Below are 18,984 nucleotides of genomic sequence, written 5' to 3'. Positions count from 1 at the left end.
GGGTTCGGTGCCTATTTAGTGCAACTATTTAAAAACACAATCAGCCAGGGGGTGCCTTCAATAATTGAGGATTTTAAGCACAAGTAATTTAACTAACCTGATTTTGACACCACAACGCCGCTAAAATCCACAGAGAAGATCAAAATTTAGGTATACAAGCGTAGAGGAGACACTGCAGATAACCATGAACATCAAATACAATATACTTTCTCTTGCCATTGCAATGGTTCATAATTACAAGGTAAGAGTCACATAAACCAAGCCATTATCTATAAGATATTGGAGAAGCGATTACTAATGCATGGAAACGGGAGTAGAGTGCACTCTTTGTGGCTCAGGGGGCTTCTGTGGTGCAGGTGTTTTAGAAAATCCATGTGCATTTCCCTCTCTTTTATTACCTAGAATGTTAGAGCTTATTTTCACAGTTTATTTTCTGTATACATAAATGCACCGATGACTTTAAAGTAATCTTGTTCACAACTTTCCCTCTGATGCATTTCATCCCAAACGTCTCATATTTTACTTGGTAACTCTTCCACAGCTTACCTGCACACCTAATTTGATATCGGGTCAGACATATGCAAGTATTACCTTTGTCTAGGGAGGCATCGGGAGAGTTGAAGTCCATTAGACTGCTGATTTCACTCACGTAGCACAGGTCAGTGGAGGGTGTCTTCTGCTTCGCATGTGGAGAACTATCTGCAATAAATACAAATAAAATACTTTGTTGATACCGGTGGTGGATGCTGGTCTTTCAGGAAGGGGAAGCTCAGAGCGTGTCTTTCTGTGAATACTTTGCCACTGTAGAGGGGCTGTACACTGACAAAAGTCAGTCTCCAAATACAAGCAGCTACAAAAGAAAAAAAAACAACAGAAACAGAAGCTTGAATAGAATTTTTCATTAGACGTTTTTAACAAAGAAGGAGTTGCTAGGATGATTAGGAAAGTCTCTGGTTCAACTCAGAACAACGAAATGAAAATTGAAAAACCCCTCCGTTCAGGAGGGTTCAGCCTCGGACAGATCATCCAATCAACCCGTCGAGAACCTGAGTGTCCGGGCCAGTTGAGCCCCGCCCACTGCCCATAGACCCCCAGAGACGCTGAGCATCCAACGGGCGGGACAAGCCAAGCATTTGATCAATTACTCATCGTGTTTTGCTGCAGTGGAACAATGCACTCTGAATTTTGTGGATGCTCAACGCACACACAGTTTAAAGCACTGTGAAGCTGTGCGAATAAATTAAAAGAAAGCCGCTTTGCAACCAGTAATAAGAAGCTGATTCTGAACAAAAGTTGAGAGTGTTGTAGTTAATATTTAGTAAATGACATGTACACACAACAGAAGAATATATCACTTATTTTTCCAACATTTTAGGGGGAAGCTGAGTTTTCCTTACACCTGTAGGGCAATCGCCTCTTGTTGATAAACAAAGTATTAAGCATGTGCCAGTTACCGGTTTTAAGGTTTATCGTGGTATAAAAAACGTCACGGTTCAAAAACCACAAAAAATTTCCGTCATACTGTAGTACGGTATTAGCTATTTTTTTTAAGTCCCAAAAATACAAAAAGTAATTTTTGGGAGCAGCAGCGCTCACCCCTTCCCCTCTGGTTTTTGCTCTGTCGGTGACACTGCTGTTGCTGTCAAAACTACACCTGAGCTTTTTCAAAATCCTCTCAAAATAGTCTAGTATGGGAGTATTTCGGCTACCGAAAAGAAACAGACGGCCACGGCTTAGAGGAGAAAGGACAGCCGACGTGCAGGCAACACCTCCAACATGATTTCACATTTACGTGACCATCATCTGTCACTTTATACAAAATTTAAGGTCAGTAAAGGCTGTCATGAACGTTTCCCACCAACTACGAGAGTTCACTCCAGCATGTTTCGTGTGTCTAGCAACGGTAAAAGAAATACTTTGATGTGAGCTTGTTAACGTGGATGTTAACGTGGCGAGTTAGCAAGCCAAGACAGGTAACTAGTAACCTCAATATAAGAGTGCTTTTGTCAAGTCGTCCACCATTGTAAACATTTGTTCAAAGTAACATTTTCAAAATACAGCCCTTAATGTTTTTTTGCTCTTTTGGCGACTTGGGTGTGTGTGTGTGTATAATGTGTAAATAATGATACGACTCATACACACGCGCTCTGCTCTTGGGGGCAGTTTACATGGCGACTCTGCAAAACATACACGCAATGACTGAGTTGCGGACTCGCCTCGCGTGCATATGGTGCCGGCGAAGACGGAAGGCGAAAACGAAAAATTGTGAATCCGGCCTCCAAAGTGAAAGAATCCAATTGCGGGGGGTTGAGGGGGGCTTCCTCGGCATGCATATCAAAGGCTCCTGCCGCGCGAGACCGCGCTGTTAACATCAGCACTCGTACACGTCACATTGGGCGTGCGCAGCGCTGCTACTAAACATTAAAAACAGCAAATATGGCGGAATGTCAGCTTTAATTTACTGTTTTAATAATATTTTTAAATTAAATATGTTGAACGTTTCAATTTTTGTGCCTTTTTGAACAAAAGAAAAATGACATTGCTTCGAATGGGCAGGCATATTTTTTTCCGGGCTGAGGGAGTTTGTTGGGGTCAAAGTGCATCATTCTCTGTCGCCCAGTAAATCTGCACTGCCCCCTAGGGCTTGGCATGAGTACTACATCGTTTTCATGCTGAATTGCAACATTGTTCAAATGGAGACGCAAATGCAAATGCAAATGCAAATTTGAAATTGTTCGTATTCTCAGAGAGTCACCATGTAAACGGCCCCTCTTGCTCTCACTCTCCATTAATATTCAACTAATTAATATTTAGTAGTGGTGTAATAACCCAGAAAAGGTGAGCATCCTCACATTCGTGCAGCATAACGTGGATGAAGAGAGAAATATGTAGAAAATGAGAAAATCTCTAAAAATGTTGAGATGGAGCTTTAAAGTCAGTGAAGTGCCTGCAATATATCATATACTGTATATATATTAAATTATTATTATCATATTAAATTTTATTTAGAAGTGTTTTTACTTTTTTATGGAAAATAATTATTTTTGTTCTAATGTTTAGCAACTTGAGTTGTGGCTGTGGTTATAGTCCCTAAATTTTATTTATTTCAATTTTATTTAAAATATTTCAGTTATTATTTTTTTGTAATTTTATGTATTTATTTTAACATGATATTCTTGTTGATGTTCCAATTTGCAAATATGTTGTAAAAAAAAAAAAAAAAAAATCCTGTTCAATGGGAAAAAAAAATGTACCCGTACATCTAAAAAAAAACCAACAACATTTTTGAGCTATAATTGCAATACCGTGAAACTATTTTTACTTAAGGTTATCATACCGTCAAAATCTCATACCAGCACATGCCTACGATGTATACAAGGGGGAATCCAATAAAAATCAACGTTGTGCATGAGATCTCAAACCAAGATTGTAGTCAAATGGGGGATTTTGGACTATGCATCACACATTAGTAATACTGTATATACTGAGTATATACTCTGAATACACGTCTCTCTCCATATTTTATGCTGTCCCACAAGAAGCTTACTCAGCATTTACTGGAGGCCATGAATGGAACATCATGGAAAACAGCCTAAACTCAGCACACTCACAAACATATTAGCATTTTTATGACTTTGAGTTTAATTTGCTTCTGATGAGGTTCAGTGATTTTAATATAGTTTTTGGTAACCACCAGTGGCATATCGTGATAGCATAACAAATGCATTGCTGCAGGCCATCTCCCTTAAGTGTCCACAAAGCTACAGTGAGTGCAGTCAGCATTTGTTGTTCATTGAAATACAAATGTGCAAGAGCATTCTTATAGTAAAATAAAAACATACTGAATATGCAATAACCACTGAAGGCTTTAGCAATAGGGAGGAAGCTTTCAGTTGAATCCTAAATGTTTTGCTGTATGGCGATGAGGTAATGTTTTAATATTGATAACGTACTAATTTATTCCCTAGCATTCTGCAACCCTAAAACATCATCAACCCCTTTGATCTTCCTCATCTCACCACCATTAGTATCCACTTTCTAGCTTTTAGGCAGCCATTAGTTGTTGAACTATATGCAGTAATTACAAGCCAATGCGTCTGGGGGAGAAAGCATAAGGTCAAGGGGCGGTACTGCCCTTATCGCACAATTAGTCATTACGCTTGCGATAATGGACTTTATCAGGCAACAAATAACAGCCTTGCTTTATGTTCAGCTTTAAGTGATTGGTTCAGCTGCTCATATGATGTGAAAACAGATTTGTTTCTCAACGTACATATGGTACATTTTGGTGCTGCCAATGCTGATGTACTATGTCATAGAAGGCTGGATCCTGCGAGCAAAGAGAAAGAAGAACCTCTCGACCTGCTAGACGGCAAAGTGCGTTGCGATGTTGAGGTGGCGTGGGAAAAAAAACAACCTTGAGCTAGAATCAGAAAATAAAGCCAGCGGAAGTGCCTCTTAAGCAGTGAATACATGTGCACGGGGTGTGGAGCTCACGGGGTGGGGGGAGTTTAAAACAGTATTTCATAGCCCCTTTAAGTTACTTGTTTCAGCTTTTATCCTGCCAATTTGTCAACAGTGTTACAACATCATTATCCATCAAAACTCCAATCACTGATATCCGATACATATGGTGGCAAGACAAAAACCTGTATGTGTTTTTTAATTTTCATCAACTTTTTAAAAATATGTGTATATTTTAAAATACCACTGCAAAAGTGACATTACCTTAGACCAGCGGTCGCGTTAACCGAATATTTTCATGCCTCCTATTACCGCGAGTTTTTCTGCTCGTTAACATTAGTAATCAAAATGGTGAAGGCGTGTGTGGCGGTTGGTTGCAGTAACAGAGAAGATAGACGGAGAGACTTGAAGTTCTACAGTATTCTGAGAGACCAGAAGAGGAGAGCGAGATGGACTGCTGTAATTCGACAACAAATCTGGGCACCAAACGATCACCACAGACTATGTAGTAGTCATTTTATATCTGGTAAGATGCATTTAATATATATTTAGAAGATTTTGGGCTGACAACCACAATTAAGATCATTGTGTGACGTTGGTGATTGGGGTCTATATAGTTGCCTCTTTTTCTTTGGGGGCGGAGTTGATGTTTTGTTGGTGTTGTTGGCGGTAAGCAGAGTAAAAAGAGGGAGAAAAATACCACGACTTCTGTGTCTAATTTTTCGCCGCCAAGCAAGCGTTACAATATTAATTAAAAATGAATGAAAACTAAATACTATTGAATATTTCATCATTATCATTTTAAAAATTTAAGTGACGGGTAAAAATAGATTATGACCGGATTATTATGACCCTGTCAGTCAAAATGACAGACAACGAAAATGTCTAGCACAACCTCTGCCTTAGACCATTGGTAATGAATTCACTCCCTCAGTTACCATTTCCCGTTATGATATAAACAGCTTCTAAATGATCAATGACACTGTACCGAGAGAAGCAGGTGGACTATTATGTCCAATTCAATTAAAGATACACGATAATATCGGTCACCGATAATTATCGGCCGATAATGGCAATTATGACGTCACACAGATAATCCAGATAATAAAAAAATTCAACCGATAATGCAATCCGATAATTATACACTTGATTTAGCCTTCAAATGTGCGCAACCGAAGAATTCAGCACGCCGCCTCCTCAACACCTCCCCTCTCTGAAGCCCCTGAGGGAGCAGGGGTTGAGGAGACGGAGTTACACGACAAGAAGTAGTTGAATATTATGGCGGCTGTTACTAAAAAAACGACGCTCTCGCCATCTGCGAAACATGTACCGTAGAAGTTCCACGAGGCCGAAAGAAAGCGTCCTAATTCAAAACCACTAATCCAGCAGCCATTTAAAACTGCATCACAAAGATTTTTGGAACGAATACGAGGCTGCTGCTAGCGGGAATGCTAAAGCTATTGTAAACACTAAGTTAAACTACAGGGCTTGTGACGATACAGAGTCGGGCTGTTTGGTAATGCAGCCCAAGGCGGGTGGTAAGTTCGCATCTAAGGCCAAACACCGGCACGACTGGAGACCGATAGTCGGCAAGTAGCCGTCTTCTGACGGAGCCCGCCGCTCTGGCCGGTCCGGCAGGGCGGGGCGGGCCGAGCCCGGTTCCCCGGCCTCGGGACCTCCGGTGAACACCCCGGTTTCTCGAGGGTTCCCCCACGGCATGTGAGCAGAGCCAGGACCTGAATACGCCGCGGCGACCCGGCCGGAGCGGACGGATTATCCAGTACGAATGTAGCTGCCGCCGCCGCCGAGTCCAGACACGTTTTTTTTTATTAACCTAAATGACCCGAGAACCAAAGCCCTGGATAAAAAAATAATGCAGTTTATATGACCACCATTCTTCATGAAAAAGTGATGTCCAGTAAGCAAGCCTATCATGACGGCACAGTGGTTAGATGATAATTTAAACATGGAGAAAACGAAGTCAGCCAGTCAATAATGCATTCAGTATGTAAAATGACGAGCGGTAAGATGACTTTGTACTGCCTTTATTTTCGGCTTAACAAAACTCAGGCACAAAACAACACGCACGCGGATGCGAGCTCCAACTCCGTCCAAATAGAACTGCCGTCTAGCAGTTTAGCTGCTGTAAAGCAAATGTAAACAAAGCGCTGCAGAATGGGTACATGACATCTCGCTCTTTTGAGTTAATCATTTTCACAGTGTGCAACAAAGCATAAAACATTAGCAATCACTTTTCAAATTATTTAACTTATTTCTCTGCTCAATTACAGTGACAGTAGATAATCAAATTCTTAAATCAATATTCTGTAGCCACAAATATTATTCAAAATCTTTCCTTCTTCCAAGTTTTTGTTTTTTTTAGGATTAAGTATAATAATGTATTGCTTAAAACAAGACTGTTAAGATTATTTTCAGCTAGCTATTTTTCTTCCAAGAAATCTGAGAGAAATACACTTGAAGCGATGGCAGATAATTTCACTTATTGCCAATAGATTTACACTTAAAACTGACTAGTTTTAAGGAGATGTGTTTTGCAGTGTATTAATGTTATATATGTTAGGAATGGCTTACTTTTAAAGGCATTTTTGTGCAACTTAGGTATTTACTCTGTAAGTAATTGTTGCCAAAGGTTTACCATTACACAATGTCAGACAATCTGTCATTATTTAGATGTTTGAATTGACGACTTGTTCATATTTTATGTTGAAAAAAAAGAGCAATAAATTATATTTTTGCACAGTAATATCTTTTGTGTATACTTTAAAATTTTACATAAATCTTTTAATAGAATTATCGGCTTGACATTATCGGTTATCGGTTGGAATGAGGAGGAAATTATCGGTTATCTGTATCGGTTAAAAAATGTATTATCGTGCATCACTAAATTCAATTATTGAATTAAGCAGGGCCTTTACATTATATTGAAGTTACTGCATAAGTTCCCAGTGCGCCATACTCAGAGTTCAAACTTAAACATTAATTTAAAGGTAAATCAAGTCGTTATGACTGCATTGAGCTGAACTTGACATGATTCTATGATAAAATGTCAACCATTTTATGCTCCGAAAGGGAATGATTGAAATGAATTATTACAGTACTCATAGTCTCTCTGTCCCATTAAATCCTCTCTGACTCCATCACCTCTCCTCCTTCCTCATTTCCTCTGTGACATTTTTTTAAAATGGTGTTCCCTGATGGTTTCTCGCTACCATGCCAGGCAAACTTTATCTGCTGAAGAAAATGACGGGTGGAACAAAAAAGGCTCTAATGACTAGTGGAGGTGATTAAGGGCTGAATAGGCACTATTGCTAGGCCCTTCACTGAGCTGCCTGTGTTCTTCAAGTCGGTCTGCAATCTGCAGATAGACACCGCTTTTCTTACGCCTTCCATGTGCGTTTAATTGCACCGACTTCCTCGAGACCACAGGCTGCCGGACTTGAGATAAAGCAAGCGAATGAATGCATTAATCACACCCACCTGCTTGGAGACCCCAATTTAAGGGTCTCTCTAAATATACAGCACATAATAATGGTCCTGTAATGTGACTGAGGCTGGTGTCTGGTAGTTAACATTTGCTGCCAACTGCCTTTTATCTAAATTCATATTATATTGAAATGAGGAAGAATAATGCATAAATTGGAGGGGGATGAAGTAATGTTCGGAAGGGTATTGCAACAGTGCAAATGCCCTTTAACGGTCACTCTCTTCAAAAAATAATAGCACCATTCTATCACAACTCTAAATATCCTTTTGTCCATGGGACAGGTTTTTGATTGGGCCCTGTGAAAATCTTAGATACCATGCCTGTTCCTTAAATCAAAGTACCCTTGGAAATTAAACGTGTGTTAATCATGCATTCAAAAGCTCAGCTGATATTGTAGGTATGATGCATACACTTTTTCCCCCTGGCATCAACTATGTATTCAAACGGAGAGTGATGGTGACCAGATGTAAAAAAAAAAAAAAAAAAAAAAAAACTACTTCATTATATCCACTAAAGATATCATTTTCTAGAAACACAAATGAATCCCTGATTTAAAGTCCTTAAGTTATTAAAATAAATGAATGGTAACAAACCGGATTCCAGCTGGGACAGTATACAAATTGTCAATAAAAACTGAATGCAATGACGTCGATTTTTCAATACTGTTTTCACGATATAATGTAGATAACAGGTCAAAATATTTACCAAGAAAATATACTTCAAAGGGAAATATTTACATTTGCTGTAAATTCCATGTTGTCAACAGGCCATTTTCACAACTCCTCTTACAACAGTCTGCAAACATCTGAGGACCGAGGAGACAAGTTTATTATATTCATATATTCTTGTCTAATAGAGGTGTCTAATTGTTCAACTGTCTTGGGCCTCCTTGTTCACACCTTCCTCTGTATGATATGCTTAATCCTTTTTATAGGCAGTGTTGGACACGTTACTTAAAAAAAGTAATTAGTTATAGTTACTCACTAATTCTTCCAAAAAGTAACTGAGTTAGTAAATAAATTACTCTGTAGTAAAAGTAACTAGTTAACAGGGAAAGTAACTATTTCCGTTACTTTAAAAAGAAGTTGTTGTATGTCAAAGAATTTGAAATTTTCTGAGCAGTATTCGAGCCAGTTGAATAGAGAAGAGCAGACAGGTAGTTGTGTTATAGAACCTTGTGTTATTTATTGCACCTCACCAGCAACAGATTTATCTTACACTTGATGTGCAACAAAAATGAACAGTAAAAAATATAATAACAATCAGCAGTAAACTATATAAAGTGAGTTTAATAAATTAAATCTAACTCTCACAACCTGAGACAACTGGTCAAGTAGACCTGATTGGCTTACCATGACACATGACTCTAACCCTCAGCCAATCACAATCACTTCCATCGCATCTATCCAGAGAGTGCATTCAGGTAGCCTCGTCCCCCTACTCCTCCCGTCATCCTCAAAGCGTCTGCCGTCCTCAAGATGGAAGCAGCATTCTTGGTGGCTGACAGTGGGGGATTGGAACGAGGCTAGCATTCAGGTGTAGCAAACACAGAAACACTAGCAAGCTTTGGAAAGCATTGTCTAATTGAATGAGCAGGGACAAGCAGCCTGGAGTCATAAGAAGAACGTGCTGTAATATTCTCATACAGAATTATCCCAGGCACCTTAAAGTACACACGGCGCCATTATTGTTTTGCTCACATGATGCGGGAGTGAATTAAAGACACGGGCTGCCGAGAGCCATACGTTTGTGTTAATGTTGAAGTTATATGAGCTATTAAAGAAATAGAGTGCCGGCACGTCCTGTGTGGTATATCTTTGCTAAGAAAAAGCACAAAACAAAACACGTGCGCTATTCTCGAACCTGAACGCACCCCAAGTCTTGGATGACAAATAAACAGAGAGTAGACTCGCTATGGCTGGTAGTTTCTTCAATTTATTCAGCGTAAGTAATGCACCGTTTTTGACCGTCAGTAACGGTAACGGCGTTGTAACGGCGGAAAAAAATAGTTATATTACCCCGTTACTGAAAAAAATAACACCATTATGTAACAGCGTTATTTCCAACACTGTTCATAGGTGAAATATCTGGACAGGATTCTGGCCATTTAGATACACAAATCCTTTTCCTACGCCGCCATGATGTTGTAATTAATGCTGTGTTTGCTCTAACATTATCATGTTTAAAAATGCAAGGTCTTATCTGAAAGAAATGACATCTGGATGGGAGCCAGGGACAAATGTTGAGGGTGTGGCCGCACCCAGGCCCGAGCCTCTTGGGGGCCAGGTGTGCGGAAGGCGGAGGGCATTTCAAAATTTGCGGTCTTTTCTAAATGCCAACAATTTCCCATACTGCGACTTTTTTTATTTATGTCCCGGAAATCATGCCATGAGGCATCAAAAAGTATGTGCTGGTCGCATGCTGCTAAAATGATACGCTCCACAATGTTGACAAAGTGTGGCATGTGCATGGCAATTTACGGGTTGGCCAGTGTTCTCGCAGGTTATTTGTGGATTAATAAATCCATTGCTGATTTGTTGTACGGCCGGGCGACAGCGACAGAAATAGAATAATTTCCCATTTTCATCTATCACATCGCTGGTCTACGTGTGCACGTATACGTGCATGAGTAAAATTTCACATGCACTTCATTTGTCGCTTTGTCGCAAGAGGTTTGGCGATTTTTACCTCTTCGCGCTCGTGCCATAGAAAATTTATTCAACACCAGCAACGTTGTCTCCCGTGTCACTTGACCTTGAGATGTTGCCAATGGCTAAATGGACCTAATTAGTGGTATTTGGTCTTTCAGCTGTTCGTTATATGTACAGTTGACTTTTCCAGCGTCTTATTGTTACCTGTCCCAACTTTTTTTTTTTTTTTTAGATTTGTTGACACCATGAAATTAAACATTTTCCCCATAAAATGATACATTTGGCTCTTGTAGATAAGTCAATTTCGGAAGTTTTGTCAAAAATACATTTATTTTCTGCATTAATAGAGGAGCAAAGCACATCACTGGAAGCTATTTTGAAGAAAAACATGGTTTTTGCTCTTCTCCCGACCAATATGTCATACAGTGTGGCTTAATGTGGATTGGTCGGTGATAAATGTGATGAAAAGAGTCAATCAGCAACTGTATATTATTTGTCCCTCCCATTAAAAAATGTCTAAACTGGCTCTTTCCCAGATGGACACAGAAATATTTCAGTGGCAGCTATAGAGAACAATCCTGATGTACTTATAAACATTCATATTTCTATAATTATTTATTTGACATCTTTCTGTAAGCTATAAAGGAAGAACTGAATTAGTGCTGAAAATTCTTCCCAATTTATCCTAAGACTTAATTAAAAAGAGCCACAAAAAACTGAACACTTCTTGAAACTCAAGGCAGTGACAAAATAATGTGTATGAGTGCGCTGTGACCCTCATGGTGACATCTGAGCAGAGAGAGTGACTCAATGGCTTTGGGTGCGGTTGGAGAAGTGTGGGCCTTGCGTTCAACAAGGCACTTAACCTCTCACAGCTCCAGAAGAGAAATTCAGGAAAAAGTAGAGATAAGCAGGAAGCAGTGGGTAACACATAAGTAAAAATGAGGAAAATAGTGTGGGAGTCAGGGGGATGATTCAGTAAGATAAAACAGTATCTTGCATAGATATAATCGAGGTATCGATTGAGACCTAATGAATATTGTTAGGCTACATCTTTTTTTTTGTAACCAAAAACCATGAGCTTACGAGGCATTGGCAGCATGTGTACTTATTCTATGGGAAATGGTCTTCATTCCAACTAACATACATCCTTAATGCATCTGGAGAAACCCAGAGTACCAGAGTCACCTTTCCTCTGACAATAAGCACCATGGGTTCTTTTAACAAGTTGTCTTCAAAAAATTTAAACTTAAAATACTTAACATTAACAAAGAACGAGCTGCAGAGAAGGAAAGAAGACACCAAAGCATTTTCAGTTGGCAATTTCCTCTATTCATAATGTAATTGAGAAATGGCAATCATCAGGAACAGTGGAAGATAATGCACAATTTGGAAGAGCAAGAAAAATGTCAGAACAACTGTGAGCACTGTGAGAAAAGCAAGTCAAAACCCACATTGGATGGCAAAATCCCTCTGGAAAGATCTGATTAACACTGAAGTTGTGGTACCATATTCCATTAAAAAGGGAAAAAAGGTATCAGAATAAAACATCTTCATCCTTACAGCAAAAAATAAAAACAATAAATCAGCATTTTATGTTTGCAAACAGACATAGAAAAATCGGTTGCATTTTGGAATAATGACTTTTTTATTTTATTTTATTTTTTAAAATATTTTGGGGGTACATTTTGGAAGAGCTTGTGCTGATGGAGTTTCAACTAAATTATCATATTTAGGAATTCTACGATGTATTTGGAGCGTTTCAAGGCTCCCAGGCCTTTGGTGGGTGTAATATGGCTATAGTGCAAAATTAAACTTCATTCGGATATATAGTTATGGAACAAAATTACCATTTTAGGACCACTGTATGCAGAATGATATATTATCAACTAACGACTAGTGTACACAATCCGGAACCTTAGGCAACTGTATGCTTCTATAGACTAATCCGAGCAAAATGACCGGAAATATCCTGTCCGCCATTGCTGAGGTGTGGCGCCTGGAATACATAGCCATCAGCAGCTAACGTTACCACTTACATTGTCCAACTTAAGTCAAACAACCCAGTAATGGCGGCCAGCCAATAGAGGGCGACGTACACAAATCTCTACTCATATTGGTCAATAGTATAGAATGTATTTTCTTTTTGTGGTGCATACAGTATTTACCTCATCTCTTCATGCTTTGGAACTGCGGGAGGTACTGTAATAATGATGTGCTAAAGGGTTCAATCAAATCCATAAAGTACTAATAAAGGAGACAGCAAACCTAATTATCATCTCAACTGATAAATGACATTCAATAAAAAATAGACATGAGTTTTCTCTTTTGTGTGAACCCTTAAATCATTTATCTAGGGAAAAAAAAGGCAGCTGGCATCCTCCTGTCGTGGGGGAGAAAAGGCAGCTGCTGTCCAGGTCTGAGGCATTGATTTGACCCTCATTGACAGGAAAGCAGGCCCCGAGAGGATGACTTAGCTGCCCTACAGGCCCTCTGCATTAATAAACACTCCAATTACAAAAAATAAAATCTGCCCAGACACTCATGCAGTTGCATGGTATTCTTTTCACTTGCCTTTATCTGTGCCTTACTTGACAGGACTTGATGAAGTGCTTGCCGTTGTGGAACAGATATCCAGAGATCCATATGTATTTTTCCTCGACTGCATATCCAAAAATAAAGAGCTTCACCAAAACTTTTTTTCTTAACAATCAAGGCGAACAAGGAACATATATTTTTCATTTTTCAAGTGTCTCTTGTTAAAAGTTTTCAAGAAGAATCCAAAATTATAGGCACGTTCCAGACAGAATACATTTATACTTTCTTAGACTAGGAAGGAAAGTCTGAAGTTCCAGAAAAAAAAAAAGATAATCCCGTAAGGGTTTGTTGTTCCACAAACTCTGGCAGATAATACTATAAGTACTTTTGTCTCCTGTTTTAAAAGAAATACTTTCAGATCAGGACTCGGGAGCAAAATATGCGATTGGGACATCCCTAATACAGACAATTCATCCTGAAATGCAAGTTGCAATATTATAATAATCCAAAAAGCCTATTACTGCTAAGCAAGTTTACTATTCTGAATTTCATTCCAAATCACTAAACCGTCATATTATTCAGCCTCATCTTTCAGTTAATGTTTAGAGTATATTTATTCGTCAAGGAGCTGATGTCAATAGCTCATGTCAGTATGAATTATATATTCATTTACATGTATCATTCTTAAACACATTTAAGTAACTATTTTACCCTGAATTAATTTGTAAAAGCTAAAAAAAATCATATACAGATTGTCTATTTTATCTAGTTTTTTTCTTTCTTTTCTTAATGTTGACTTTTGTTTTGTGATGCATGCTTTTATTTTGGCGCAGGAAGCGTAGAGCAGGTTCTACTTCTCACGCGTGAGCTTTACACACCCGCCAACCCCACACACAGCAGTGACGACACACGTACACATGAGGAAGTAACCGAGAGAAGAAGTGACAGCCTGCGCGCACATTTGTTGCTTGTGAAGCATCCATAGGCGACGGCTGTATAAAACCCCTTTTGTACTGGTTATTGTGCGTTTTCAATTGTGGTCGAATACTTGGGGCGAGTTTATGTGATTGTTTTTGATGATGTGCGGACGCTAACTGATAGATGCCATTTTCTTGATATTGCTGTGTCGCAAGCTACTTGAAAACACAAATTTGAATTGCCGTTACTGAAGATGAGACTGATTTAATTTCATTTTATTTTAGTTTCATTCTGCAAGTGTTGATGTCATGAACAGCTGAATAAAGTCAGCAGACCACACGGATGTCTGACATCGTCATTTCGGAGCTTAGCTCACTGTCTACCTAGGACTTAGCGCCAACGTCTTGACGAGGACAGTACAATGACGTATAATGTATGTTTTTGGATAGTTTTTCTTTTTTAGTTGGTGTTTCGAGGTATATCAAGGGTTAATTCCGATTTACGTGGAAATCTGGGTTACATCGCCAGCACAGGAACAGAACCCGTTCATAAATCAGGGTCCAGGGACTAACTGTACATCTCATTAAAAAATTTGCCTTGCATCGTGGCTCTCTTAAACAGCTGGGAATGGGCCTCGGTCTCTTTAAGAAACCTCTAAATGTTTTTTTTTAATATTAAAAAATAAATTTAAAAAAGCATACTGGACTTCATTCGTAACATGTAACCGCTCACATTTTACATGTGACAACAAGAAAAGAAAAGACAGCTTAATGTGCATGTAACCAAACACTTGGCTGGATTGAATGTTTTGAAGAAATATGCTTTTTTTCGATAGTGAATTAATGAGTTAAACCTACAACAGGGACACAAAAGAGATGGGTAGATCTATGCGCACCCGTCACGTGAATGACTTCAGTGTGCTGACAGGTGCGTCGGCAGCCTGGATGATCGCGTTCTGCATGTGATGAGGGAGTAAGCGTGACGCGACTCAGAGGTGGGAATTAATGTGTTAATGAGTTTCAAGCACACCCATTTTGTTTCTTTTTTCCTTTAAACGGCTGGCTCACGTGCCAGAGGGACACAAACTTGTCGGTAATTACATTCACCAAATGAGTGTCTCATTAGCTACAGACCCAGTTTTTGGAGTGCATACACATTCAGACTTGGACACTGGCACATCTAAAGTTGTACAGAGAAAAGGGCAGCACAGAAAGGCAATACTCATGTGGGTACAAGCGCTATCCAATTGGCTAATTAAAACATCCCAGTAAACCCAGCCAACACTCTATAATGTCCCAGTACACTCTGTAACGGACAAACAACACAGCTGTGTCTAAAGTCCCAAGTTGCTCTTTCATTGTACCATAATTAGCAACATTAGATTTTAAGTTCAAGTCTCAAAATAAATTCATGCTGCAGGCCACAAACACACTGCAATACAATAAGTGACAGATGACTTGGCCCTTTTTATTTAATAACATAATGCATTAAGAGTGATGATGTGAACTGATTTACAGAGGTCCTACTCCAGGCTATAAACAGTCAGAACCTGATAGTATTAGAACATATTATCATATGTTATGCTATCAAGAGAGATTGTTAAATTAACTGCGGAGTTCCAGGCGTTTATTTTTAAGCAAGAAGCTTACTTTACAGGAAGCCTTTGTTACGTTGAGTGTTGGAGTGTGGCCCAAGAAAAATGGCTCAGTATTGAATTTTTACTTTTGTGGTAAAAATGAGAGAATAACGGTTGAACAAAAGTGCTATGTGTACAGTAGGTTCCATGGATTTACAAATAAAAAGATAGTTGTGCTTCTTTGTATGTAATATTCAACAGTCCACATGACTGTGCAAAAAGTTGTTGCATTCAGCCTCCACACTGTGGAAACTAACCAATTGAGGTATACTTCAAATGAACCATTTAGTAGAAAATTATACTAAAAGATCATTTTAGCAACATATTGTCAGCACAACTTATTTGATAAAACAGGCAAAAACGGAGTAGGCTATCTGATCATTTATTCAATATTTCACCCATTATGAAATGCTGTCACCAAAATGTGACATTCAGAAGTGCATCTATCTGTGATTGATTTAAAAATAAAAAAATCCTGAATGGTACATCAAAATTAATAAATAGGCAACAATGACACAAATTTCACACCAATTGTAGTGAATCACAACTACCAGTAGATGTTTACAAGGTTAGTTCTGTACTCTGTAAAGAATCAGCAACTCATGCATTTAAAATAAAAACTACTGTGACAGGACCTCGATACAATAAGGGTAGCTATACAGATTGTCCAAGGACACTGATCGAATCAGAAAAAAAATGTTGATTAAGGTGAACAGCTTCTGCCCAGTACCATTAGCCAAAGAATGTATGTGAAATGGGACTGCTTACCATCTGGCATCAAAAGCAGAAATTGGTTGAGTAGCCCAAAATTTTACTCTAGAGTAGCGTTCTTTCACAATATTACTCAAGTAAAGGTAGTCATCCAAAAAGTACACTCAAGTACAAGTAAAAAAGTATTTGGTGAAAAGAATACTCAAGTAATTAGTAACATTGTGTGTAACTGCTTCCAATGTTTATTTATTTATTTATTTTTCAAACAATATTTTTTTTCTCATCACAAAGCTATCTATATGAACTTCTATTATCATACCATACTATAACCTATTACATAACCACATTAAGCCAAAGAAATATATATATATATTTTTTTAAAATCATTGAATTCTGACGAGAGAAAAAAAAATACATAAATGAAGCATAATTCGTCCAAGTAGTGTGAGTTGTGAGTAGTGTGAGAATGTGGAGAAAACATTTCCTATTATGAAATTAAAAGGATCATATTTCCGATTTTCCCTGGTTAATTGGTGCCAAAAAGAAAACAAAAAACAACAACAACTGGGAGAGAGTTTAAAATCTGTGCTTTTGAGTCATCTTAACAGAATCTCTCTATGTCAAATACTTGTTTTTTTTTACAGTGCTTTAAAGATACCAAGTGATTGAACAGGCAGGCGTGAGCATAGAACGGCAAGCTTGAGTCTGATTGGTCTAATGGAGACATGTGACTATTGTCTCTTTGGTTGAAACTGGTAGAGCTATGATGGCATCATCTCTGGCAAAACAAAAACAAGTAAAATCTAATGTGTATAATACAGAGGAAAAATGTAACGATTAGTGTAGCCCAAAGTCAGAGTAGCGTTTCTTCTTCACAAATCTACTAGAGTAAAAAGTATGGCATAGTAAAAAAACTCGTAGAAGTACATCTTTCTAAAAAAATCACTCAATAAATCTAATGTTGTAAATGTAATGTGTTACTTCCCAACTCTGATTAAAAGTAAAAAATGAGCTGGACCTGGCGGAAAATCACAATGCATACAAACATGTCAATTGTCATGACTCTGCATCTTACAGTCACTGACTTGACAAACAGGGATTAAGGAAAGGTCTTGCAACATGTTGTCAAAGCTGAGAGATAGTCGTTTAAGCTACAATGAAATGTGACCAAAGTTTCAGGCACAGGCAGCTCATCCCAGACTCGGGGCAAGATTGAAAGTATCTGTGGGGTGCTATGCTATGTAATTTAGTGACCGCATGGACTTCACCTCGATACTGACACCAAATGGAAGTGTTCAACCACATAATGAGACACTTGCTGTGCAGACACGTTTCTGCTGACCCCAAATTTAAAGTGACCCGATGCTCTCTTCATGTCGTCTGGGGAATTTCCTGTTACAAGGATGAAACACTGCAGAAGACATTTTACTCACACAGTAGCTTCTATTGGGAAACCTAATACTAGAAGAGTCTGACAAAAGGACCTGGTGAGGCAGAAAATATAAGGAGATCTGACAAGTTTTGGTAACATTTAAGAACAGTTACCGGGCCCGTTGCCATGGACAGTGTACAGTGGACAGTTGAGAAACTACCTACCAAACGGCCAACTTTCACCATTCATAGGGCATTCATAATTTTTATTCCCTATAGATTAACATCACAGAGAGCCTCGCATCGCTAGCTCCATCTAATCTGATCGTGAGCAACGGGAACAGGGATTTTTATAATGACCAAAGGCCATTTTCAATGTGGTGCTCCTTCTTCGCTGCCCAAATGCTGTCCAATAATGCCTAGACAACACTGTGCCAATGTTTTAAAAAAAAAAAAAAATTTTTAAATTAATCACAGAAGTTGTATGCCATATGCGTGTCGAAATAAAATTCACAAGATCTACTTTTTCATTTATCAGTTTTTAAGGTCTTTCTGCAACCAGGCTTAGTGACCACGTCGCTCTAAGGGCATCTTGCTCAAAAAGTATATGGAAAATATAACCTTGGCTTAACAGTGTAAAATGTGTACAGTTAGATGAAAAGGCTTTTTTAAATATAAATTCTAACTGAACCAGGATTTTTTTTCAACAATTCTTGGGTCAAAGATGTATGAAAAGGAACTGAACAGAAAAATTTACAACTCCTAGCAAAAACGAGAGACTTGCTCGAGCAAACCGGGCAAGGGAGGATGATGACTAATCTTCTGAAGCGGATACACCAGACGCGAGCCTCCATTGCACCCCCGGCCTTCCCTCCCTTCACCTACTTGGACATCAACTGATACAATGAACTCATTCAAAATGACAATTTGTGAAAATCCATGGCAATCAATGACTTTTGAACAAAATGTGTAAGATTATGACTGGACTGATACACAATATGCTGTTTGTGCGTCCCGGGCTGATAGGGGACGGGTTTCGATAAGCATCTGCTTTTCCCGTCTTTCCTTGTCTGTCTTCGTCTTTCCTTCGGGTAAAATTCCACACTTTGAAACTGTCAATGATTTTTGATGATGATGACAATGACAATAAATTCATTCATTCAAAAAGTATGGAATCACCAGTCTCGGGC

The 18,984-nt window shown here is 38.7% G+C and overlaps 1 protein-coding gene across 2 annotated transcripts in view; it reads right to left on the bottom strand.

Annotated features, from left to right (window-relative positions):
• The window catches only part of LOC130912490 (kazrin-like), a 230,061-nt gene that overhangs the window by 64,178 nt on the left and 146,899 nt on the right, over window positions 1–18,984 (bottom strand). For both annotated transcript variants that reach the window (XM_057830614.1, XM_057830615.1), the window contains exon 4: window positions 592–699. In XM_057830614.1, coding sequence (XP_057686597.1) covers window positions 592–699 — 108 coding nt within the window. The remainder of the gene's footprint in view (window positions 1–591; window positions 700–18,984) is intronic.

The sequence above is a fragment of the Corythoichthys intestinalis genome, chromosome 2, assembly GCF_030265065.1.
Source record: "Corythoichthys intestinalis isolate RoL2023-P3 chromosome 2, ASM3026506v1, whole genome shotgun sequence".
Classification (NCBI taxonomy): domain Eukaryota; kingdom Metazoa; phylum Chordata; class Actinopteri; order Syngnathiformes; family Syngnathidae; genus Corythoichthys; species Corythoichthys intestinalis.
Note: the sequence above shows the minus strand (reverse complement) of the source record. Positions and strands in the feature narration are given on the sequence as shown.